This window comes from Triticum dicoccoides, chromosome 4B (assembly GCF_002162155.2).
Source record: "Triticum dicoccoides isolate Atlit2015 ecotype Zavitan chromosome 4B, WEW_v2.0, whole genome shotgun sequence".
In the NCBI taxonomy this organism is placed as follows: domain Eukaryota; kingdom Viridiplantae; phylum Streptophyta; class Magnoliopsida; order Poales; family Poaceae; genus Triticum; species Triticum dicoccoides.
In genome coordinates, this window is record NC_041387.1 from 601,699,419 (window position 1) to 601,722,534 (window position 23,116).

Below are 23,116 nucleotides of genomic sequence, written 5' to 3' on the forward strand. Positions count from 1 at the left end.
ATTACAAACTCTATGTTTCCCTTCATAACGTTTTGGTCTCACCGAAATGAGCGATCGGTACCACCCAGTTCGCAATGCAAACTCTCTGTTTCCTTCTCGTAATGCTTCGGTCTCACCGAAACGAGCGGATCGGTCTCACCGAGTTTGCCTGACCAACTCTCTGTTTGCCTATTACTGAAATCGGTCCCACCGAGTTCATGTGATCGGTCTCACCGAGATCAAGTTATGCCCTAACCCTAGCACATCGGTCCCACCAAGTTGATCATATAGGTCCCACCGAAAATCCTAACATTCACATTTATAACTAAATCGGTCTGACCGAGTTTCTTGATTTGGTCCCACCGAGTTTGGGAATTTGTGTGTAACGGTTAGATTTTGTGTGGAGGCTATATGTACCCCTCCACCCACTCTTCATTCGTGGAGAGAGCCATCAGAACATACCTACACTTCCACTACTCATTTTTTGAGAGAGAACCACCTACTCATGTGTTGAGACCAAGACATTCCAATCCAACCATATGAATCTTGATCTCTAGCCTTCCCAAGTTGCTTTCCACTCGAATCATCTTTCCACCATAGCCAAATTTGTGAGAGAGAGTTGAGTGTTGGGGAGACTATCATTTGAAGCACAAGAGCAAGGAGTTCATCATCAACACACCATCTATTACCTTTTGGAGAGTGGTGTCTCCTAGATTGGTTATGTGTCGCTTGGGAGCCTCCGTCAAGATTGTGGAGTTGAACCAAGAAGTTTGTAAGGGCAAGGAGATCGTCTACTTCGTGAAGATCTACCCAAGTGAGGCAAGTCCTTCGTGGGCAATGGCCATGGTGGGATAGACAAGGTTGCTTATTCGTGGACCCTTCATGGGTGGAGCCCTCTGTGGACTCGCGCAGTCGTTACCCTTCGTGGGTTGAACTCTCCATCAATGTGGATGTACGATAGCACCACCTATCGGAACCACACCAAATATCTCTGTGTCTACAATTGCGTTTGCTCCCTCCAAACTCCTCCATTTACCTTCATATGCAATGATTTACATTCCGCTGATATACTCTTTGAATTGCATGTGTTAGGTTGATTGCTTGACTAGTGCTAAGTTGTTAAAATCTGCCAAGAATTAAAATTGGGAAAGGTTAAGTTTTTTTTTGGTCAAGTAGTCTAATCACCCCCCCCCCCCTCTAGACATACTTTCGATCCTACATCAGCACACATGCATCTTATTGTTGGAGAATGTTGCAGAAAATAAAAAAAATCTATGCTTCACCCAGATCAATCTATGGATTCCTCTAGCAACGAGAGAGAGGAGTGCATCTACATACCCTTGTAGATCGCGAGCGAAAGCGTTCAAGAGAACGGGGTTGAGGGAGTCGTACTCGTCGTGATCCAAATCACCGAAGATCCTAGTGCCGAACGGACGGCACCTCCGTGTTCAACACACGTACGGTTGGGGAAGACATCTCCTCCTTCTTGATCCAGCAAGGGGGGAGGAGAGGTTGATGGAGATCCAGCAGCACGACGGCGTGGTGGTGGAAGTAGCGGCGATCTCGGCAGGGCTTCGCCAAGCTCAGCGAGAGGGAGAGGTGTTACGAGGGGAGAGGGAGGTGCCAGGGACTAGGGTGCGGCTGCCCTCCTCCCCCCTCTTTATATAGGGGCCCCGGGGGGGCGCCGGCCCCCTAGAGATCTAATCTCAAGGGGGGGCAAGGGGGGGACTTGCCCCCCAAGTCAAGTGGGGCGCCCCCCACCCCTAGGGTTTCCAACCCTAGGCGTAGGGGAGGCCCAAGGGGGGCGCACCAGCCCACCAGGGGCTGGTTCCCTTCCCGCTTAAGCCCATGGGGCCCTCCGGGATAGGTGGCCCCACCCGGTTGACCCCCGGGACCCTTCCGGTGCTCCCGGTACAATACCGGTGACCCCCGAAACTTTCCCGGTGGCCGAAACTGGACTTCCTATATACAAATCTTCACCTCCGGACCATTCCGGAACTCCTCGTGACGTCCGAGATCTCATCCGGGACTCCGAACAACTTTTGGGTTACCGCATACTAATATCTCTACAACCCTAGCGTCACCAAACCTTAAGTGTGTAGACCCTACGGGTTCGGGAATCACGTAGACATGACCGAGACAGCTCTCCGGCCAATAACCAACAACGGGATCTGGATACCCATGTTGGCTCCCACATGTTCCATGATGATCTCATCGAATGAACCACGATGTCGAGGATTTAAGTAATCCCGTATACAATTCCCTTTGTCAATCGGTACATTACTTGCCCGAGATTCGATCGTCGGTATCCCAATACCTTGTTCAATCTCGTTACCGGCATGTCACTTTACTCGTACCGTAATGCATGATCCTGTGACCAACTACTTGGTCACATTGAGCTCATTATGATAATGCATTACCGAGTGGGCCCAGAGATACCTCTCCGTCATACGGAGTGACAAATCCCAGTCTCGATCCGTGTCAACCCAACAGATACTTTCAGGGATACCTGTAGTATACCTTTATAGCCACCCAGTTACGTTGTGACGTTTGGTACACCCAAAGCACTCCTACGGTATCCGGGAGTTACACGATCTCATGGTCTAAGGAAATGATACTTGACATTGGAAAAGCTCTAGCAAACGAACTACACGATCTTGTGTTATGCTTAGGATTGGGTCTTGTCCATCACATCATTCTCCTAATGATGTGATCCCGTTATCAATGACATCCAATGTCCATAGTCAGGAAACCATGACTATCTATTGATCAACGAGCTAGTCAACTAGAGGCTCACAAGGGACATGTTGAGGTCTATGTATTCACACATGTATTACGATTTCCGGATAACACAATTATAGCATGAATAACAGACAATTATCATGAACAAGGAAATATAATAATAATCATTTTATGATTGCCTCTAGGGCATATTTCCAATAGTCTCCCACTTGCACTAGAGTCAATAATCTAGTTACATTGTGATGAATCGAACACCCATAGAGTTCTGGTGTTGACATGTTTTGCTCGCGAAAGAGGTTTAGTCAATGGATCTGCGACATTCAGATCCGTATGCACTTTGCAAATATCTATGTCTCCATCTTGAACATTTCCATGAATGGAGTTGAAGCGACGCTTGATGTGCCTAGTCTTCTTGTGAAACCTGGGCTCCTTGTCAAGGGCAATAGCTCCAGTGTTGTCACAGAAGAGAGTGATCGGCCCCGACGCATTGGGTATGACTCCTAGGTCGGTGATGAACTCCTTCATCCATATTGCTTCATGTGTTGCCTCCGAGGCTGCCATGTACTCCGCTTCACATGTAGATCCCGCCACGACGCTTTGCTTGCAACTGCACCAGCTTACTGCCCCACCATTCAAAATATACACGTATCCAGTTTGTCACTTAGAGTCATCCAGATCTGTGTCGAAGCTAGCATCGACGTAATCCTTTACGACGAGCTCTTCGTCACCTCCATAAACGAGAAACATATCCTTAGTCCTTTTCAGGTACTTCGGGATATTCTTGACCGCTATCCAGTGTTCCATGCCGGGATTACTTTGGTACCTTCCTACCAAACTTACGGCAAGGTTTACATCAGGTCTGGTACACAGCATGGCATACATAATAGACCCTATAGCCGAGGCATAGGGGGTGACACTCATCTTTTCTCTATCTTCTGTCGTGGTCGGGCATTGAGCCGAGCTCAATTTCACACCTTGCAACACAGGCAAGAACCCCTTCTTGGACTGATCCATATTGAACTTCTTCAATACCTTATCAAGGTATGTGCTTTGTGAAAGACCTATGAGGTGTCTCGATCTATCCCTATAGATCTTGATGCCTAATATGTAAGCGGCTTCTCCAAGGTCCTTCATTGAAAAACACATATTCAAGTGGGCCTTAATGTTGTCCAAAAGTTCTAAATCATTTCCCATCAAAAGTATGTCATCTACATATAATATGAGAAATGCTATAGAGCTCTCACTCACTTTCTTGTAAACGCGGGCTTCTCCATAAGTCTGCATGAACCCAAACGCTTTGATCATCTCATCAAAGTGAATGTTCCAACTCCGAGATGCTTGCACCAGCCCATAAATGGATCGCTGGAGCTTGCATACCTTGTTAGCATTCTTAGGATCGACAAAACCTTCTGGCTGCATCATATACAGTTCTTCCTTAAGATAGCCGTTAAGGAATGCCATTTTGACGTCCATTTGCCATATCTCATAATCATAGTATGTGGCAATTGCTAACATGATTCGGACGGACTTCAGCTTCGCTACGGGAGAGAAAGTCTCATCGTAGTCAACACCCTGAACTTGCCGATAACCCTTAGCGATAAGTCGAGCTTTATAGATGGTAACATTACCATCCGTGTCCGTCTTCTTCTTAAAGATCCATTTGTTTTCTATCGCTCGCCGATCATCGGGCAAGTATGTCAAAGTCCACACTTTGTTTTCATACATGGATCCTATCTCGGATTGCATGTCTTCAAGCCATTTGTTGGAATCTGGGCCCACCATCGCTTCTTCATAGTTCAAAGGTTCACCGTTGTCTAACAACATGATTTCCAGGACAGGGTTGCCATACCATTCTGGTGTGGAACGTGTCCTTGTGGACCTACGAAGTTTAGTAGCAACTTGATCCGAAGTACCTTGATCATCATCATTAACTTCCTCTCTAGTCGTTGCAGGCACCACAGGAACATCTTCCTGAGCTGCGCTGCTTTCCGGTTCAAGAGGCAGTACTTCATCGAGTTCTACTTTCCTCCCACTTATTTCTTTTGAGAGAAACTCTTTCTCCAGAAAGGACCCGTTCTTGGCAACAAAGACCTTACCTTCGGATCTAAGGTAGAAGGTACACCCAATGGTTTCCTTAGGGTATCCTATGAAGACGCATTTTTCCGACTTGGGTTCGAGCTTTTCAGGTTGAAGTTTCTTGACATAAGCATCGCATCCCCAAACTTTTAGGAATGACAACTTAGGTTTCTTCCCAAACCATAATTCATACGGCGTCGTCTCAACGGATTTAGACGGTGCCCTATTTAAAGTGAATGTAGCTGTCTCTAGAGCATATCCCCAAAATGATAGCGGTAAATCGGTGAGCGACATCATAGATCGCACCATATCCAATAGAGTGCGATTACGACATTCAGACACACTGTTACGCTAAGGTGTTCCAGGCGGCGTGAGTTGTGAAACGATTCCACATTTCCTTAAGTGCGTACCAAATTTGTGACTTAAATATTCTCCTCCACGATCTGATCGTAAGAACTTTATTTTTCGGTCACGTTGATTCTCTACCTCATTCTGAAATTCCTTGAACTTTTCAAAGGTCTCAGACTTGTGTTTCATCAAGTAGACATACCCATATCTACTTAAGTCATCAGTGAGAGTGAGAACATAACGATAGCCACCGCGAGCCTCAACGCTCATTGGACCGCACACATCAGTATGTATAATTTCCAATAAGTTGGTTGCTCGCTCCATTGTTCCAGAGAACAGAGTCTTGGTCATTTTACCCATGAGGCACGGTTCGCACATGTCAAATGATTCGAAATCAAGAGACTCCAAGATTCCATCTGTATAGAGCTTCTTCATGCGTTTGACACCAATGTGACCAAGGCGACAATGCCACAGATATGTGGGACTATCATTATCAATCTTACATCTTTTGGTATTCACACTATGAATATATGTAACATCACGTTCGAGATTCATTAAGAATAAACCATTGACCAGCGGGGCATGACCATAAAACATATCTCTCATATAAATAGAACAACCATTATTCTCGGATTTAAATGAGTAGCCATCTCGTATTAAACGAGATCCAGATACAATGTTCATGATCAAAGCTGGCACTAAATAACAACTATTGAGGTTTAAAACTAATCCCGTAGGTAAATGTAGAGGTAGCATGTCGACAGCGATCACATCGACCTTGGAACCATTCCCGACGCGCATCGTCACCTCGTCCTTCGCTAGTCTCCGCTTATTCCGCAGCTCCTGTTTTGAGTTACAAATATGAGCAACCGCACCGGTATCAAATACCCAGGAGCTACTACGAGTACTGGTAAGATACACATCAATAACATGTATATCACATATACCTTTTGTGTTGTCGGCCTTCTTATCCGCTAAGTACTTGGGGCAGTTCCGCTTCCAGTGACCGTTCCCTTGCAATAAAAGCACTCAGTCTCAGGCTTGGGTCCATTCTTTGGCTTCTTCCCGGCAACTGGCTTACTGGGCGCGGCAACTCCCTTGCCGTCCTTCTTGAAGTTCCTTTTACCCTTGCCTTTCTTGAAACTAATGGTTTTATTGACCATCAACACTTGTTGTTCCTTTTTATTTCCACCTCCGCTGATTTCACCATTGAAAATACTTCAGGAATAGTTTTCACCATCCCCTGCATATTGTAGTTCATCACAAAGCTCTTGTAGCTAGGTGGGAGCGACTGAAGGGTTCTGTCAATGACCGCCTCATCTGGGAGGTTAATGTCCAGCTGGGACAAGCGGTTGTGCAACCCAAACATCTTGAGTATGTGCTCACTGACAGAACTATTTTCCTCCATCTTACAACTGTAGAACTTGTCGGAGACTTCATATCTCTCGACTCGGGCATGAGCTTGGAAAACCATTTTCAGCTCTTCGAACATCTCATATGCTCCGTGTTGCTCAAAACGCTTTTGGAGCCCCGGTTCTAAGCTGTAAAGCATGCCGCATTGAACGAGGGAGTAATCATCAATACACGACTGCCAAGCGTTCATAACGTCTTGGTTCACTGGGACGGGTGCTTCACCTAGCGGTGCTTCTAGGACATATGCTTTCTTGGCAGCTATGAGGACGATCCTCAGGTTCCGGACCCAGTCCGTATAGTTGCTGCCATCATCTTTCAGCTTGGTTTTCTCTAGGAACGCATTGAAGTTGAGGTTGACATGAGCGTGGGCCATTTGATCTACAAGACATTTTGCAAAGGTTTTTAGACTAAGTTCATGATAATTAAGTTCATCTAATCAAATTATTTAATGAACTCCCACTCAGATTAGACATCCCTCTAGTCATCTAAGTGATACATGATCCAAGTCAACTAGGCCGTGTCCGATCATCACGTGAGACGGACTAGTCATCATTGGTGAACATCTACATGTTGATCGTATCTTCTATACGACTCATGTTCGACCTTTCGGTCTCTTGTGTTCCGAGGCCATGTCTGTACATGCTAGGCTCATCAAGTTAACCTAAGTGTTTATGCATGTGTAAATCTGTCTTACACCCGTTGTATGTGAACGTTAGAATCTATCACACCCGATCATCACGCGGTGCTTCGAAACAACGAACTTTCGCAACGGCACACAGTTAGTGGAACACTTTCTTGAAATTATTATGAGGGTTCATCTTATTTACTACCGTCGTTCTAAGCAAATAAGATGCAAAAACATGATAAACATCACATGCAATCAAATAGTGACATGATATGGCCAATATCATATTGCTCCTTTGATCTCCATCTTCAGGGCGCCATGATCATCTTCGTCAACGGCATGACACCATGATCTCCATCATCATGATCTCCATCATCGTGTCTTCATGGAGTTGTTCGCCAACTATTACTTCTACTACTATGGCTAACGGTTTAGCAAAGAAGTAAAGTAATTACATGGCGTTATTCAATGACATGCAGGTCATACAATAAATAAAGACAACTCCTATGGCTCCTGCCGGTTGTCATACTCATCGACATGCAAGTCGTGATTCCTATTACAAGAACATGATCAATCTCATACATCACATATAATTCATTCATCACATCCTTTTGGCCATATCACATCACAAGGCATATGCTGCAAAAACAAGTTAGACGTCCTCTAATTGTTGTTGCAAGTTTTACGTGGCTGCTATAGGGTTCTAGCAAGAACGATTCTTACCTACGCCAAAACCACAACGTGATATGCCAATTTCTATTTACCCTTCATAAGGACTCTTTTCATCGAATCCGATCCGACTAAAGTGGGAGAGACAGACACCCGCTAGCCACCTTATGCAACTAGTGCATGTCAGTCGGTGGAACCTGTCTCACGTAAGCGTATGTGTAAGGTCTGTCCTGGCCGCTTCATCCCACGATGCCGCCGAAACAAGATAAGACTAGTAGTGGCAAGTAAATTGACAAAATCTACGCCCATAACAAAATTGTGTTCTACTCGTGCATAGAAACTACACATAGACCTATCTCATGATGCCACTGTTGGAGAACGTTGCAGAAAATAAAAAATTTCTACACTTCACCAAGATCAATCTATGGAGTCATCTAGCAACGAGAGAGAGGAGTGCATCTACATACCCTTGTAGATCGCGAGCGAAAGCGTTCAAGAGAACGGGGTTGAGGGAGTCGTACTCATCGTGATCCAAATCACCGAAGATCCTAGTGCCGAACGGACGGCACCTCCGCGTTCAACACACGTACAGTTGGGGAAGACAACTCCTCCTTCTTGATCCAGCAAGGGGGAAGGAGAGGTTGATGGAGATCCAGCAGCATGACGACGTGGTGGTGGAAGTAGCGGCGATCTCGGCAGGGCTTCGCCAAGCTCAGCGAGAGGGAGAGGTGTTACGGGGGGAGAGGGAGGCGCCAGGGACTAGGGTGCGGCTGCCCTCCCTCCCCCCTCTTTATATAGGGGCCCTGGGGGGGCGGCGGCCAAGGGGGGTGGACTTGCCCCCCAAGTCAAGTGGGGCGCCCCCCACCCCTAGGGTTTCCAACCCTAGGCGCAGGGGGAGGCCCAAGGGGGGCGCACCAGCCCACCAGGGGCTGGTTCCCTTCCCACTTCAGCCCATGGGGCCCTTCGGGATAGGTGGCCCCACCCGATGGACCCCCGGGACCCTTTCGGTGATCCCGGTACAATACCGGTGACCCCCGAAACTTTCCCGGTGGCCGAAACTGGACTTCCTATATACAAATCTTCACCTCTGGACCATTTTGGAACTCTTCGTGACGTCCGGGATCTCATCCGGGACTCCGAACAACTTTCGGGTTACCACATACTAATATCTCTACAACCCTAGCATCACCGAACCTTAAGTGTGTAGACCCTACGGGTTCGGGAATCACATAGACATGACCGAGACAGCTCTCCGGCCAATAACCAACAGCGGGATCTGGATACCCATGTTGGCTCCCACATGTTCCATGATGATCTCATCGAATGAACCACGATGTCGAGGATTCAAGTAATCTCGTATACAATTCCCTTTGTCAATCGGTACGTTACTTGCCCGAGATTCGATCATCGGTATCCCAATACCTCGTTCAATCTCGTACCGGCAAGTCACTTTACTCATACCGTAATGCATGATCCCGTGACCAACTACTTGGTCACATTGAGCTCATTATGATGATGCATTACCGAGTGGGCCCAGAGATACCTCTCTGTCATACGGAGTGACAAATCCCAGTCTCGATCCGTGTCAACCTAACAGATACTTTTGGAGCCACCCAGTTACGTTGTGACGTTTGGTACACCCAAAGCACTCCTACGGTATCCGGGAGTTACACGATCTCATGGTCTAAGGAAATGATACTTGACATTGGAAAAGTTCTAGCAAACGAACTACACGATCTTGTGCTATGCTTAGGATTGGGTCTTGTCCATCACATCATTCTCCTAATGATGTGATCCCGTTATCAATGACATCCAATGTCCATAGTCAGGAAACCATGACTATCTGTTGATCAACGAGCTAGTCAACTAGAGGCTCACTAGGGACATGTTGTGGTCTATGTATTCATACATGTATTAAGATTTCCGGATAACACAATTATAGCATGAATAACAGACAATTATCATGAACAAGGAAATATAATAATAATCATTTTATGATTGTCTCTAGGGCATATTTCCAACACTTATAACATCACATCAAATGGCTATAAAAGGTGAATGAGACCAAATTATATCTCATCTAAATGAGTTCTAGCAAAACTGATTCTTAAAATCCTTAATAAGTTTACAACAATCGTTCCAGAAGAATGGACCAGTGTTGGAGGAAGCATTATGAATAGTACCATTGTTGTAATAAGCTCTCCATACAAGGTTAACCCATGGAGTGTCATGATGATTGAAGAATTTGTAAAAAGAAATCATAAGTAGGGTTCTATCCTGTTGTCTCAGGTCTTTGACACCAAGGCCACTTGCACTCTTGGGCAATCACTCATTATCCCATTTGAATAGACATTTGCCTTGCTTGTTAATATCTTTAGGGAAGAAATGCTCTAACATACTTTTTTAACATGATCAGTGATAGTAAAAAGTACTTGAACCAAACACATAGCAAAATAGGCATAGCAGAAATGACTTGGTCAAATGTACTAATCTTCCAGAGTATGATAACATGGAGGCAATACGAGAAAGTTTTTTGTCTAGTCTAGTGATCATGGGCATGAGGGCATCAACTTTTGGTCTGCTAGTACCCATGGGTAAACCAAGGTAGGTAAAGGGCATACTCTCTCTTTTTTGCATCCAAGGTGATGTGAAAATTTATTGGCCCCGTCAATATTGATATTAATACAAACCCGAGGAGATTTGCATAAATTGACTCTAAGGCCAGTACATTCAGTAAATGTAGGTTATGATGTCTTTGAGAGTATCAAGTTGCATAAGGTCATCATGCAAAATGATGAGTGTGTCATCAACACATGGAATGATGGGATAACTTTGTCCATATGATTCCTCATTAGGAAGCACAATCTCACCCTTATCCCAAGTCTCATTAATCACAATTTGAGTAATTAAGTACTTAGTACAAATAGCAGGGCCTATCGAACTCCTCTCACTACATGTGATCCTTTTACCATGCGCACAATTCAGGATGATACGGTGGAAGCATACTTTAAAATACTCTGGATCCATCTCATCCATTTCTGTCCAAAGCCCACGTGTTGAGTATGTATATGATTGCACTATGCTAAACATTGTCAAAAGCATTTTCAAAATTGATTTCGAAGATCAGAATTTATTTTCTTGATTGGTGGAAGAATTCCATATATTCAAAGGGCAATAAAAGACAATCCTGGATTTCTCTGATTTTTCAAAGGGCAATAAAACATTCATGATGTTCTGAGAAAAAGTAATAAAATTGATGCTAAAAAAGACTAATTTTGAAAGCATTTTGGAGCACTTTTTTGTTCTCATGTGCATTCTACCAAGTGTGTGAAAGCATCTAGAAAACTAGTAGATGTGTTACCAAAAACTCAGTAATCTATGTCTCTGGCTTTAGATTTTACTGTTCATTTCAGTGCAGTCATTTTTATGTTATAGTGGGTAAAATGCATTCGTTACAACATAAAACATTAGTGAAATTGCATTTTACTATCAAAATATCCATTAGAAACATGCACTCGTGTTGCTAGAGCATTCTCCATGTGTTTTCTTATTTTTTTTATTTTTTTTATTTCTTTCGACAGCAGCCGTAATTTCCAATGTCTTTTTTATATTTTCAGAGATTGTTCATAAAATATATATTCTGGAGTGGGGGCAAATAATTATTTTCAGGTTTTTTTTAGCAAATTTTGAGGAGGTTGAAAATAAATGTATACTCCGTAAACTAAAAAGAGAGCAGGCCGGGGCCGGCAAACTTGCGAGCGACGCTTTCCTCTTTGCCCCTGGGCTGTCCTCCAATGGGCCACATGGGCTCTCCTCGTTTTATTCCTTCTTTGCATTCCCCTGCGAACGCTTGCTTCTTAAGCACTCGTCCCCTCCTCTCCACACCCAGAAGACAGAACCCCCAAAACCCTACGAGCAAGCCGCCGCAGCCGCCACCGCCACCGCCTCCCTGTCCGCGGCTACGATCTCCGGCCACCCTTCCCACGCGCACCCCCAGCCATGGCTGAACCTGAGGTGGCGGCCGCCGCAGCCGCGACCATGGAGACCGAGGCCCCGGAGGCGAACCCTAGCCTGAAGAGGGAGCGGGAGGAGGGGGACGACCCCGCCGCCGGGGCTGCGGCCGAGGAGGCGGAGGAGGCGCCGGCCAAGAAGTCAAAGGTGGAGGAAGAGGCGAAGAAGGCGGAGGATGTCGCGGGGAACGGGGAGGAAGAGGGGGCCAAGGGAGAGGAAGGGAAGCCCGTCAAGCTGGGGCCGAAGGAGTTCGCCACGGCCGTCGACATGTTCGACTACTTCTTCGCGCTGCTCCACTCGTGGTCGCCGAACCTTGAGTTCAATAAGGTGAGGCTGTCAGTGTTAGGATTCAGCCAATCGCTTGTGCCATGCTGATGTTATTGTTATTGCGCCTCTATTGTGATCTGATATGCGTATTGCTTTTGTAGTCCAGTCCACGGTAGTCACAAGCTGGCAGGTTGATTTGATTAGTTCAGGGAGTTCGTGGTGCCTGGGCCTGGGTTAGGCAAATCATTATTTACATCTATTTGGTCCAAGTAATCTAACTAATGGTACATGATAAACGCACTCTGAAGGTTACAGATTTGCAGTTAGTCAAGGTTGGACGAACTGGTTGTAAGTTGGATCGAATCTTATGCCATGCTTAGACCTCCCAGCTTCCTGATTTGGCCCATTACCTGTTTAGATGTTTAGTTTTTTACTTTCTAACGCAATTAGGTATCCTGAAATGTTAGTTTAGCAACCTATTGGTTTGATTTGATTGATTTCAGTGTTCTAGTATACTTGAATTAAGCAAGGTTGATCTTCTACTTCCCATTACGTGTGTTTATTATAAAAATGTAAATTATCATATACAGTGTTAGATTAAACACCTGGTAATTAATGTCTTCTTTCTTTTGCTGTATTGTTTAGGTTTCCATATGAGTTTTATCATTCAGTGGTTTGTGGTTGCTTTCGGTGCATGTGTTGATTTATTTTCATGGTGCTCTGCCCCAAGTATGTGTCAATAGTTTGTCTTTAGCGTTCATGGTCAGCGTTAATATCACAATCACAAGTAGATCCAGTCAAGGCATTGAAACTTTTGGTTCCATCTGAGTTTTGTTAATGAGTGTATATGTGGTTGTTTTTTGTACATATGTTGATCTGTTCTCATGGTGCTCTGCCTGAAATGTATGTAAATAGTGTGTCTTTAGCGTTCATGGTCAGCGTTGATACCACAATCACAAGGAGATCCGATCAAACTTCTGGTTCCATATGAGTTTTGTACTTTTGTTAACGAGTGTTAGGGATGCACGGCGGCGCCCGAACCCGTCCCGCTTCGTATGCAAATTAGAAAATGTTAGTCCTAGCTAGGCTGTGATGCTGCTAGGCAAAGTTGTATTAATTCAGCACTTTGGCGGGTCTATGCGGGATGCCGCTCTGCACCCCTAACGAGTGTGTATGTGGTTGTTTTTGGTGCATATGTTCTATTTTTCATGGTGCTCTGCCTGAAATGTATGTAGATAGTTTGTCTTTAGCATTCATGGTTAGCGTTGATATCACAATAACAAGCAGATCCTGTGAGGACATTAAAACTCATTTGTTTTCTCGTTCCATCAGAGTTTTGTTATTGGTTGGTTATCTATTTTTTTCCGGCTGCCCTCCCCTCACAAATGCACACACAATGTTGAGTGTTCTGCTCCAAAATATTTTAGTCATTTGAATTTAGTATTGCTGTCAATCAGGAGATATAGGGTGTAAGCTTTGTTGTTTTGAACTTTTGATCTGATCTTGCAAATTAAGGATTTGGTGTGTTTTGAACTTTTGATCCGGTCTTGCAAATTAAGGATTTGGTGTTAATATTGACTTTGTAAAACCATGGTGTGAATATTGTCAACTTCCCTTCGAGTTTGCAGTTTCTATGGGGTTATCTGGTTATGCAATATCGCGGAAGTAACCTTTTGCCCTTTCTGTTGGGCAGTACTAGACTTATGAAATCTCTGTAGTACTTTGTATGTAAAAACTCTTATATCTTGAGGATGGTATGGTTGAAATGATTTCAACCCATCTTCTATTGCATTGGTGTAAAGTTTGTATTGGCTGGCCCAGATCATCATGCATATATTCCTTTATCATATGATTGATATATTGACCACATTTTAGGATCATGTTAGTTGATGCTTTTGAGTTGCGTCTGATGTACTGTATGCCCTTCATGCTTTAGTTCTTATCCAGATGAAAGTTTGTTATTGTCTGAGCTGTGAAATAATGTAGGATTATGTTAGTTGATGCTTTTGTGTTGCCTCCATTGTACTGTACGCCCTTCAACCTTAGTTCTTATTATCCAGATGAAAGTTCGTTATTGCCATCTTCATTCTGACACAGAGTGCTAACTTGAATATTACCTTTTACAGTACGAGCAGATGGTGTTGGAGGACCTGGTGAAGAAAGGCCACGCTGAGCCCACCAAGAAGATTGGATCAGGCGTGGAGGCCTTTGAGATCCGCAACCACCCGGTGTGGCAGAGCCGCTGTTTCTTCATCCGCAGGGTCGATGGGTCCGCTGATGATTTCAGCTTCCGCAAGTGCGTCGACAACATACTCCCTCTCCCCGAGGACCTGAAGGCTGGCAACAAGAATTCAAACGGCAAGAAGGGTCACCACCACAAGAACGGCGGTGGTAGAGGAGGAGGACGAGGCGGCGGCGGCGGCCGTGGTGGAGGTGGCTTCCGTGGCGGTCGAGGCCGCGGCAGGCGGGGCAACTAGGAACCAATAATATTCCCCACAATTTTGGTTGCCCAGTGCCAATCCTTGCAGTTGAGGCATTTATCATGAGCTATGCGTGTTTGTTTGCCTGTCCTAGAGACCTGTTATCCACCTATATGTACTACTGTGCGACTGATATATGATGATCCTTGGATGCTTTGCCATCATGTTGTTTCCCACTTTCTGTTATTCGGTTATCACTCGAGCTTGGCGTGAGTTGGGCCAGTCAGTCAAAACTGCTAGAAAGAGTTACAGTTTTGTTAATCTGATTGGATTTTCGTCTTGCCCAGCATGCAAAAGTGACCTGATGAGGAGCGGAAGGAATATTCCCCGTAGCGCCCGGCCGATGCTGGTCTTTTTACGACGGCGAGGCGATGATCTACTCTAGTGGCAAATTTAACAATTTTGACATGTGGATGAAATCATTTCATAAAATGAACTGCTCCTAAAAAAATTCACTCAGTTGACTTTTTAAGTGTCGCCCGACATGAAGGCGCCACACTGCATGTCTGGCGAGCGTCGCACCCTAAACTGCATAAAAATTACTAAGTCAATGTGCACAAGTGGTTGAACACTAGTGCAACGCCTAGAAGTTAGGCGCCACACTGTAGTGTGGCGCCTAACTCTCAGGCGCTGCACATTGACTTAGTAATTCTCAGATCACACGGGTGCGACGCTGGCTAGGCGTGCAACGCCTGTTATTCAGGCGCTGCACAGTGTAGTGTGGCGTCTTCGTGTCGGGCGTCACTAAAAAAGGTCAGCTGAGTGAATTTTTTTTAAAGACAGTTCATTTTGTAAAATGATTTCATTCATAGGTTAAATTTATCAAATTTGCCAATGATGATTCCGTGTGGGTGATCACCGGAATTGACCGCTGGGTGGCCGCTTTCTCCGTCCGGGAAGGAAAAAAGAAGTGGATACTTTCTTGGCCACTTGTGGGCATATTTATCCGGTTATGCACGCTGTCCGTTTGTCTGTCGATTGCCGGCTTGTTCAGCCGCCACTAGGCTACGTGTCGGGCGAATGGCTAGCACTGTTGTTGCTGGATTCTTGGAATTTTTGTCGAAAGAGACCACCTGCCGAATGAAATTGTCAAAAAAAATCCCCTCCGAATGAAAATGACAAAAAAGACCCTCTCAACCGTGACGGCAGACGCGCCAGGTGACACGTGGCACCTGCCACCATGGCACCAGGCGGCAGGCTCGGCATAATGGCAAAAGGCTGTCGCGACGGAACGGGCTGGCGATGCTGGTCCCGGCCGCCTCAGGGGCTGGCAGCAGGACTGTGCCGCTGGGCCCGACCGCCTCTCTGGCTGGCGGCAGGTCTCTGCATGCGCGCTGCAGTCCGGCTCGTCGTGAGTTTATGCTTATAGATACTAACAACCACACATCGATCATAGGAGTAGGAGTAGGAGTAGGATGAAATGAATTCCCCGACTGTGTAGACGCTTGATGAGTTTATGCTTAGAGATACTAACAACCACACATCGATCATGTACGAGTAGGATGAAATGAATCCCTGACTGTGTTTTACTACTAACACATGTAGACGCATGCAGAGACCTGCCGATTAATCATTGCTTTTTCTACAAAAGAAACCTGCCGCCAGCCAGAGAGGCGGCCAGTCCGAGCGGCACAGTCCTGCCGCCAGCCCCTGAGGCGGCAGGGGCCCACATCGCTGGCCTTTTTGCCGTTATGCCGAGCCTGCCACCTGGCGCCGTGGCGGCAAGGGCTGCCGCCTTGCACCGTGGCGGCAGGTGCCACGTGTCGCCCGACGCGCCTGCCGCCACGGCTGAGGGGGTCCTTTTTGTCACTTTCATTCGGAGGGGTTTTTTTTTGACAATTTTCTTTGGTAGGTGGTCTTTTTTGACAAAAAATCGGATTCTTGGCGGTAGCTTTTCGCTCCATGGCCCATGGGAATTTCCATTACATGTCGTCCACACCCCCAACACCTAGTTTTTCTTTCAAATACAGTGTCAAGTCATTCCAACAAACACCTCCTGGACGTACCACCATGCCAGATTCGAGCATGCCGGTGACGGTTCCAGACCACCCCGTCCTTCCTCCTCCGCCATGGCCGTCGGTGGCGTCGGCGTTTTGCTTTGCGTGGAGGACGGCAAGTCGAGCAGCACGAGCGCCACGAATCCCGGCCGCAAACTCGCCCGCCATGCTCCCCCCCGGGCCTCGGAGTTGCTCGCCCCGTCCCGTCCACGCCCGGAGTCTATCCCCTCGCCCCGTCCACGCCCGGCCAGGAGCTCCACCTCGCTCGTGGAGAAGGCGTAGCTGGTGGAGAAGGAAGCGGTGGAGGAGGACGACGGGAAGAGGTTGGACAAGCTGGTGCTCCTCGCCGGCGCCGCCGGTGTCTTGCTCGCGGAGGAAGGCTTGAGGAAGGAACGCAGGGGGGTGGCGCGGGAGGCAACCAGCCAGCGCTCGATGCCCTTGTCGGCGGCCTCCATCCCGCGGGCCAGCTGCGCAGTGCGATAGACGTTCCAGTGCGGGGCGGCGACGGCACGGCACGCGAGGTCGAGCGCCCCTGAGCTGCATGGCGAGCTCGCACAGCTCAGCGTTGCTTCGAAGCGCGTGGCGGCCGTTCTGCTGCACGAGGGGCGGCGGCGGCTCGACGTTCCGGCGCAGGCGCTCGGCGGTGGAGCGGCACAGGAAGGTGTCCTGCACCGCCCACAACAGCTCATGCACGGCGTCCCTGGCCAGCTCCTCGAACAGGACTTCTCCATGGTCGCAGGCGCTCGGCGGTGGAGCGGCACAGGAAAAGAGAGGACATAGGGTGAGGGCACGTGGGTGGGGCCCAAATAAAAAGAGAGGAGAGAGGGAGGTGGGAGGCTGAGGGTGGGCCAGCAGCGAGAAAAGGAGCCGCCGGCACGCCCAGCTGCCCCCCAGGGGGCTGGGTTTGGGGTGGGATTGCCGGCGTCATTTTTTTTCAAATCCGGCGAAAAGTGACGCTTTGCGGACGCGTGTGGGAGAATTTTTTGCCGCCGGTGTTAATAAAGTGGCCTGGAGGCGTTACTCGAGGTGCGGGTGGAGATGCTCTCATCAACGTGTAGCAGCCTTTGACAACGGTGATTGTTGGTGAAACCTTGTGCGCATGGGAAGAAATAATATGCCCGTGTAGTGATCTAAAACGTCTTTTATTACTTTGCAGAGAAAGTATATCCTATTCGAATCAGATCGTAGCAACTGGGTTTGCTCGGTGACGTGCGTGCTTTAGGTAGAAAAAAGAAGTCTAGAACTCTTGATGCGCACGAACGGGGTGCGTCCGTGTGTCTTTGTGTGTGTGTGTGTGTGGATAAGATCATAAGATCCACATCCAACTGCTGCCATTGGTCTTTTCTGCTGAAATCAGCGTACGCCGCTGTCACCGTCTGGCTCGCGGAGCCCTGGAAGCGTGACGGCGTCGCTACACAAAATAGCTCCAGCAACCCAGTTAGCTCGTCATCCTCCGTGTGTTCTTAGATACAGTACGAGATTGCGAGGACAACAAGCCCATATTCGTTTTTCCTATGCACCCGTATAATCTGGTAGGATTCAAGAGACAGGCCACTTTAATCCCATGTTTTTTCTATTCCCGCCTTTTCAAAATTCTACGAATCAAAGAGGCCCTAGATATTTGGATTCAAAGGATTTTCATAAGATTTTTAAAGTATTAGAGTCCTTGCGAATTTTCTCTGCATTGGTAGTTTGATTCGTATGATTAAATCCCATAGATTTCTTTTTCCCACAGATTCATTTGTAATACATTACATAGGAATTCTAGCACCCGCTCCAACCTCTTGAAAGAAATCCTTTATTTTTCCTATGATACATTCAAACAAACTCAAATCCTGCAGGAATCCAATGGGCATGTCATCTCCCGTGTTTTTACTATCCCGCGAATCAAAGAGGCCTGACTTTTGCCCAAAGGGTTGATTAGATGTTCGTCCTTTTTTTTTGCGATGAATTGGATGTTCGTCTTACGATGCACGCCAAGTCGATTTGCATGCTTGCCCACAAAAAAAAAGTCGATTTGCATGCAATTTAATCTCTTGAAACTTGCAAGCTTCCCTATCCATGAGAAAAGTTATTTTTAGAAGTTTTTTTTACAATATTCACAAAGAGAAGTGGAAGGACAACTAGCAACATGATGTATCACCACACATAATCTTTGGCCTTTATGAGTATAGGACTTAGCACTCATCTCGTACCATATTATTATTTTTCGGTACAAGACAACAATATGTTTATAAGAAAGCATGTCTGCATTGTAACTGATGATCAATACCACACCACAAAGCTAAACAAATCCACTCTCTCACGAAACTATCTAAACACACCACCCCGGCGGCTCGAATGTGAGTCACGAGGGTTGAGACGGTTCGTTGATGCTCCACGTTCCGAAAGACCCTTGCATTGGTTGTTTCTAGAGATTATCCGTAATGAGAATGACCATTGAATCAAAACCTCTCATGATACATTTCCAAAAAAAAAACTCTCTTGATTCTCTTCGTAGAGGTTCTCTTGACCTTAGACACCACTCCTCAAGGCAGACACTCGTCCTTGGGACCACAACCTAAATCTGAAGCTCCATGAAGCATTTGCACCAAATCTCTCTCGCATTCACATATTGCATAAGTATGTGACACATCTTGTCCTTCTCCTGACTGCAAATAAAGCAAGGCAAAGTGCTCTGTTGCAAGATAAATATATTTAAAGTATAGTAAAGAAAGACAATACAATATAGGTAAGAAATGAATACAAGATCATATATGTGGATATTTTGGTTGGGACATGAGTTGGGTAATAAATCTTCCTAACCCCATGCATATAAATATATGGGTATGTATTGGTTGAGAAAACTTGCGTGGCATATCCTTCTGTGTTATGTCTAGCACTTAACACTAACGTAACTGTATATTTTTGCGGTGAGTGATTTTAAACGGAAATATGCGACTAAAACATGACATACAGTACAGCGGGGAGAAACATTTAACTTAAACTTCAAGAAACCATGAGACAATCGTATTATTTTTCTCTTTTTTTTTGCAATTTAGCAAAAACTTATGTGTAATATGTCACTTTTTTGCACGGAATAAATATGAATATGCATATAAAATACAGGCGTAAGGCCTCAGGTCTCATGGTCCAATTTTTTTATATTTAAATGCACACATGACCTAGCATGTTGAGTGCAACGGAGCGTATGGAAGATATGCCCTCAAGTTGTAATGCGAATTATCCATGATCGTCGATTTTGTGCTATGGAGGTTTGAAAAATACAAATATATAACTTGCATAGTGTTTTCGTAACACAAATTGTGTGTGTGCGCGCGCGCATGTTTTCCTCAAGAAACACTCCAAATAATAAGATGTATATGGATTTATTTATTTTTACACATTTTTGATTAAAAATACAAGTGCAAGTGTACAATTGTACATTGCACCAATATTTGTTTGCCAAGCTTGCAACATTTCTTTTTACCCCTTGGTCACCTCGGCGTTTGACGTTCGAGGGGCACCGGCGTAAATTCGCGTTTACCAACGTACGTAGTACTACATGCCAATGTTTTTCTCATGATGATGAGGGTGTACACCACGGCGCAGTTAGCCCTAGTAATCAGTCAGAAATACATAGAGCTATCTCAACGAAGGAGAAGAGGGAGATCTGTATTTCTGCATCGGTAAAGGAAACGGAAAAGGGCGAGAGAGAGAGCCCACCCAAGCAGCAAACCCGGAAATTAAAATTAATAACCAAACTCAATCAAAAAGGGAAAAGAAAAAAATTTACACGATTTCTGCGCCCTTCTCTTCGGCGTCTTCGCTACTCTCCGCCAGCGGAGCCCCAACAGGACCAACCCTCCCCGCCGGCGCCGCCGCTCGCGCAGGCAGGCGCGGGCGATGTACAAGCTCGGCGGCGGCCGTGGCGCCGGGCGCGGCGGCGGCGGCGGCGGCGCCAAGCGCCCGCCCGCGCCCCATGGCCGCGGCCGGGGCGCCTCCTCCATGGGCAAGGGCCCGCCTCCCCGCGGCCGCGCCGCCGCCGCCGCAGCAGCCTCGGCGGCGGCCGCTGCACAGGCAGCCGGGCGCGAGGAGTCCTTCAGCCTCGAGTCCAGCGGCCCGCCCGCCTTCGCGGCAATCATAAGGCTCACCCCCGACCTCGTCGACGAGATCCGGCGGGCGGAGGAGGCCGGTGGTGGCGCCCGCATCATGTTCAACTCCAGCATCAACCCCGCGGAGAACGTGAGCTCTCTCTCTCTCCCTCTCTCGCCCTCCCTCCGCCGTTTAGTTTTTCTTTTCCCTTTCCCTTCGAGTCAGTTACGAAGTTTAACCTAACCACAATTTGGATGTTCTACGCATTACGGTTGTTTGGTCGAGAGCGCCCCTTTCTGTTTTTCCTTTTCCATCCATGACCCTGTTCCTGAGTCTGGGGTAGGTTCATAGGTTCATTGTGTGTTTGGTTTTGCATTCAGATTGCTCGAATTTACTGCTGGGTACTTCAACTTTGAACTGCCAGCACGTGTTGGACATCTTAACTCAGCTCATGTTAGAGCTGCCAATTTTCATTTTATCATTGTGCGGCTTTTCCGCTCCGCTCCGGTTTTTAGAGGACGGTCTTTTAACTGAATCCTTTCAGTACTTGGTCCGGATGAGTCTCATTTGGCTTAAGACTGCATGGTTATTGTTGAGTGGAGTTCATGTTGTAGTTTATCCAAATTACCTGTTCAATTCGCATTTAGTTTGATATGCTGGAGGGAAATGCTCTGTTACGTTCTCATTGGGGGCTTCAGTTCAGTGTTCTGGCTGGGGATTGGTTTGGTGACTTCGGGCATGAGCTCTCAAGCTTTTACATGCATTTTCTTTCCTGCCTAATATGATTTTCCTTAGCCTTTCTGTACAGCGGGAGCAAGTGTATTGTTTGCTGATGATTCTTTTGTGTAGTCCGAGCAGCATAACAGTAAGCGGCATACAATCTGATTTGAAGCTGTTGAAATTTAACTGTGCCTCCATACCATCTAACATATAATTCTTTTCAAAACAATTATCCATAGTTCAAAAAAGCGCTAGGCGTAAATTGTGCGTTTTGCCACCGCCTTGCGCTTTACTGACCAAAGCGCATGCTTATGCGCAGATTAAGTGCAGTTATGCGCAATGCGTTTTGCCAACACATAGAGCCTAGGCGCGCTTAAGCGCTCGCTTAGGCGCGCCTTTTTGAACTATGCAATTATCTACCTATAATTTTATGATTTTGTGCAGTTTAGTGGGGGTTCTTGGCTTGGTACATTATATGCTCTAAGCTTAAGATTAGTTTGGTTTCTTATGTTGTTTAGGATCATTAAAAGTTTTCCTTTGAGTGACGATCCAAACTTTAGGTTCCAAGTTCATGAGGCCCATTTGAATGATTTAATTCAAAACGATATTTGTTAATTTTAGTGCATAACAAGCTGACACATTTCTCACCGGGTCTTTTATCTTTAGTGTGAGATTTTTTTAGGTACTGTAACTCCGTGGTGCTTTTGGAATTACTAATAGTGTGAGATTTTTTTAAGTACTGTAACTCGGTGGTGCTTTTGGAATTACTAATAGCGGGATATGTATGTTTCTTTTTAGAAAAAACGATCACCCATATAAGATTTCTCGCTGAAGAGTCTCATGAATGATGGACAGTGAGCTCCAATACCCATCACTTGTTTCAAATAGAACTCCGCATCTAAATCTATCCCCATTTCCCCTTTCGGGACTAAATTAGTGCTGGCGAACTCTTCAAATCTTAAAATTAATTATAGACAATGAACTGTTTTATGATATGCATGAACTGCAAGCTGGTTTAAAGAAAGAGGAAAATAGCAGCTAGCTGGTACTTTGGGTCTCTTGTGACGACTGTCTGGATTCTTACCTTTCTACATTACATGTCAAGTCTACTGGAACTGAACTCTTATGTCTGGCTGGTTATTTCTGTGGATCCTTGTTGTACTATTTTGTTTCGTTTGTAGAATAAATATCACTTCCATAACATGTTGCTTCGACACCACCAAGTATTCTGTTGTATCTACTGTAGTATGCTTTGTTAAGTGATAAGCTTACTAGTTATAAATTTGTGTATTTGCGCTTCACATGTGTATGGAACTTACTTTTATAGTGTCCAATAGTTAGAATTGTACTCAATCCGCCCCAAAATAATAGTACAAAGTTAGTACAAAGTTGAAACACTTATTTAGGTATGGAGGGAGTAGATCATTTAGGATTTGAAGGTTGCTGGAAGATCAGCAGTTGACTTGGTATTGCTTGGTATTCACGATCGCTTCATATGTGGTTTGATGAGAAAATACAAACATGTTTTAGGTACATACAAACGGAACAGTAATGCCTGTATTCATGTATCCACTCATGCAATTTTCTGTTGTTTAAGTAATAAGTAATACCAATGCCATGATACTTGTGCACTGGAGTATTTATAACTGCTGTGTCCTTATTACCTTAGTACCATGGAGGAGGGTTTAGAGTCTTACTTTGAAAGAAATAGTACC

The 23,116-nt window shown here is 45.9% G+C and overlaps 2 protein-coding genes across 2 annotated transcripts in view; both read left to right on the forward strand.

Annotated features, from left to right (window-relative positions):
* The first annotated feature begins 11,721 nt into the window (after positions 1–11,721).
* On the forward strand, positions 11,722–14,786 carry LOC119291701 (protein EMBRYO DEFECTIVE 514-like). Its single transcript, XM_037570513.1, has 2 exons — positions 11,722–12,190; positions 14,257–14,786. Exons 1-2 carry the CDS (start codon positions 11,852–11,854, stop codon positions 14,605–14,607), a joined length of 690 nt encoding a protein of 229 aa, XP_037426410.1. The 5' UTR covers positions 11,722–11,851; the 3' UTR covers positions 14,608–14,786.
* Positions 14,787–20,477: 5,691 nt separating this feature from the next.
* The window catches only part of LOC119291702 (nucleolin 2-like), a 9,656-nt gene continuing 7,017 nt past the window's right edge, over positions 20,478–23,116 (forward strand). The window contains exon 1 of the mRNA XM_037570514.1: positions 20,478–20,831. Within this exon, the coding sequence (XP_037426411.1) occupies positions 20,493–20,831 (339 nt within the window). The 5' untranslated portion in view covers positions 20,478–20,492. The remainder of the gene's footprint in view (positions 20,832–23,116) is intronic.

Coding starts and splice junctions, on each gene's coding strand:
- LOC119291701 (XM_037570513.1), top strand. CDS start 11,852: ATGGCTGAACCTGAGGTGGCGGCCGCCGCAGCCGCGACCATGGAGACC. Junction 12,191..14,256: donor CGAACCTTGAGTTCAATAAG/GTGAGGCTGTCA, acceptor TACCTTTTACAG/TACGAGCAGATGGTGTTGGA.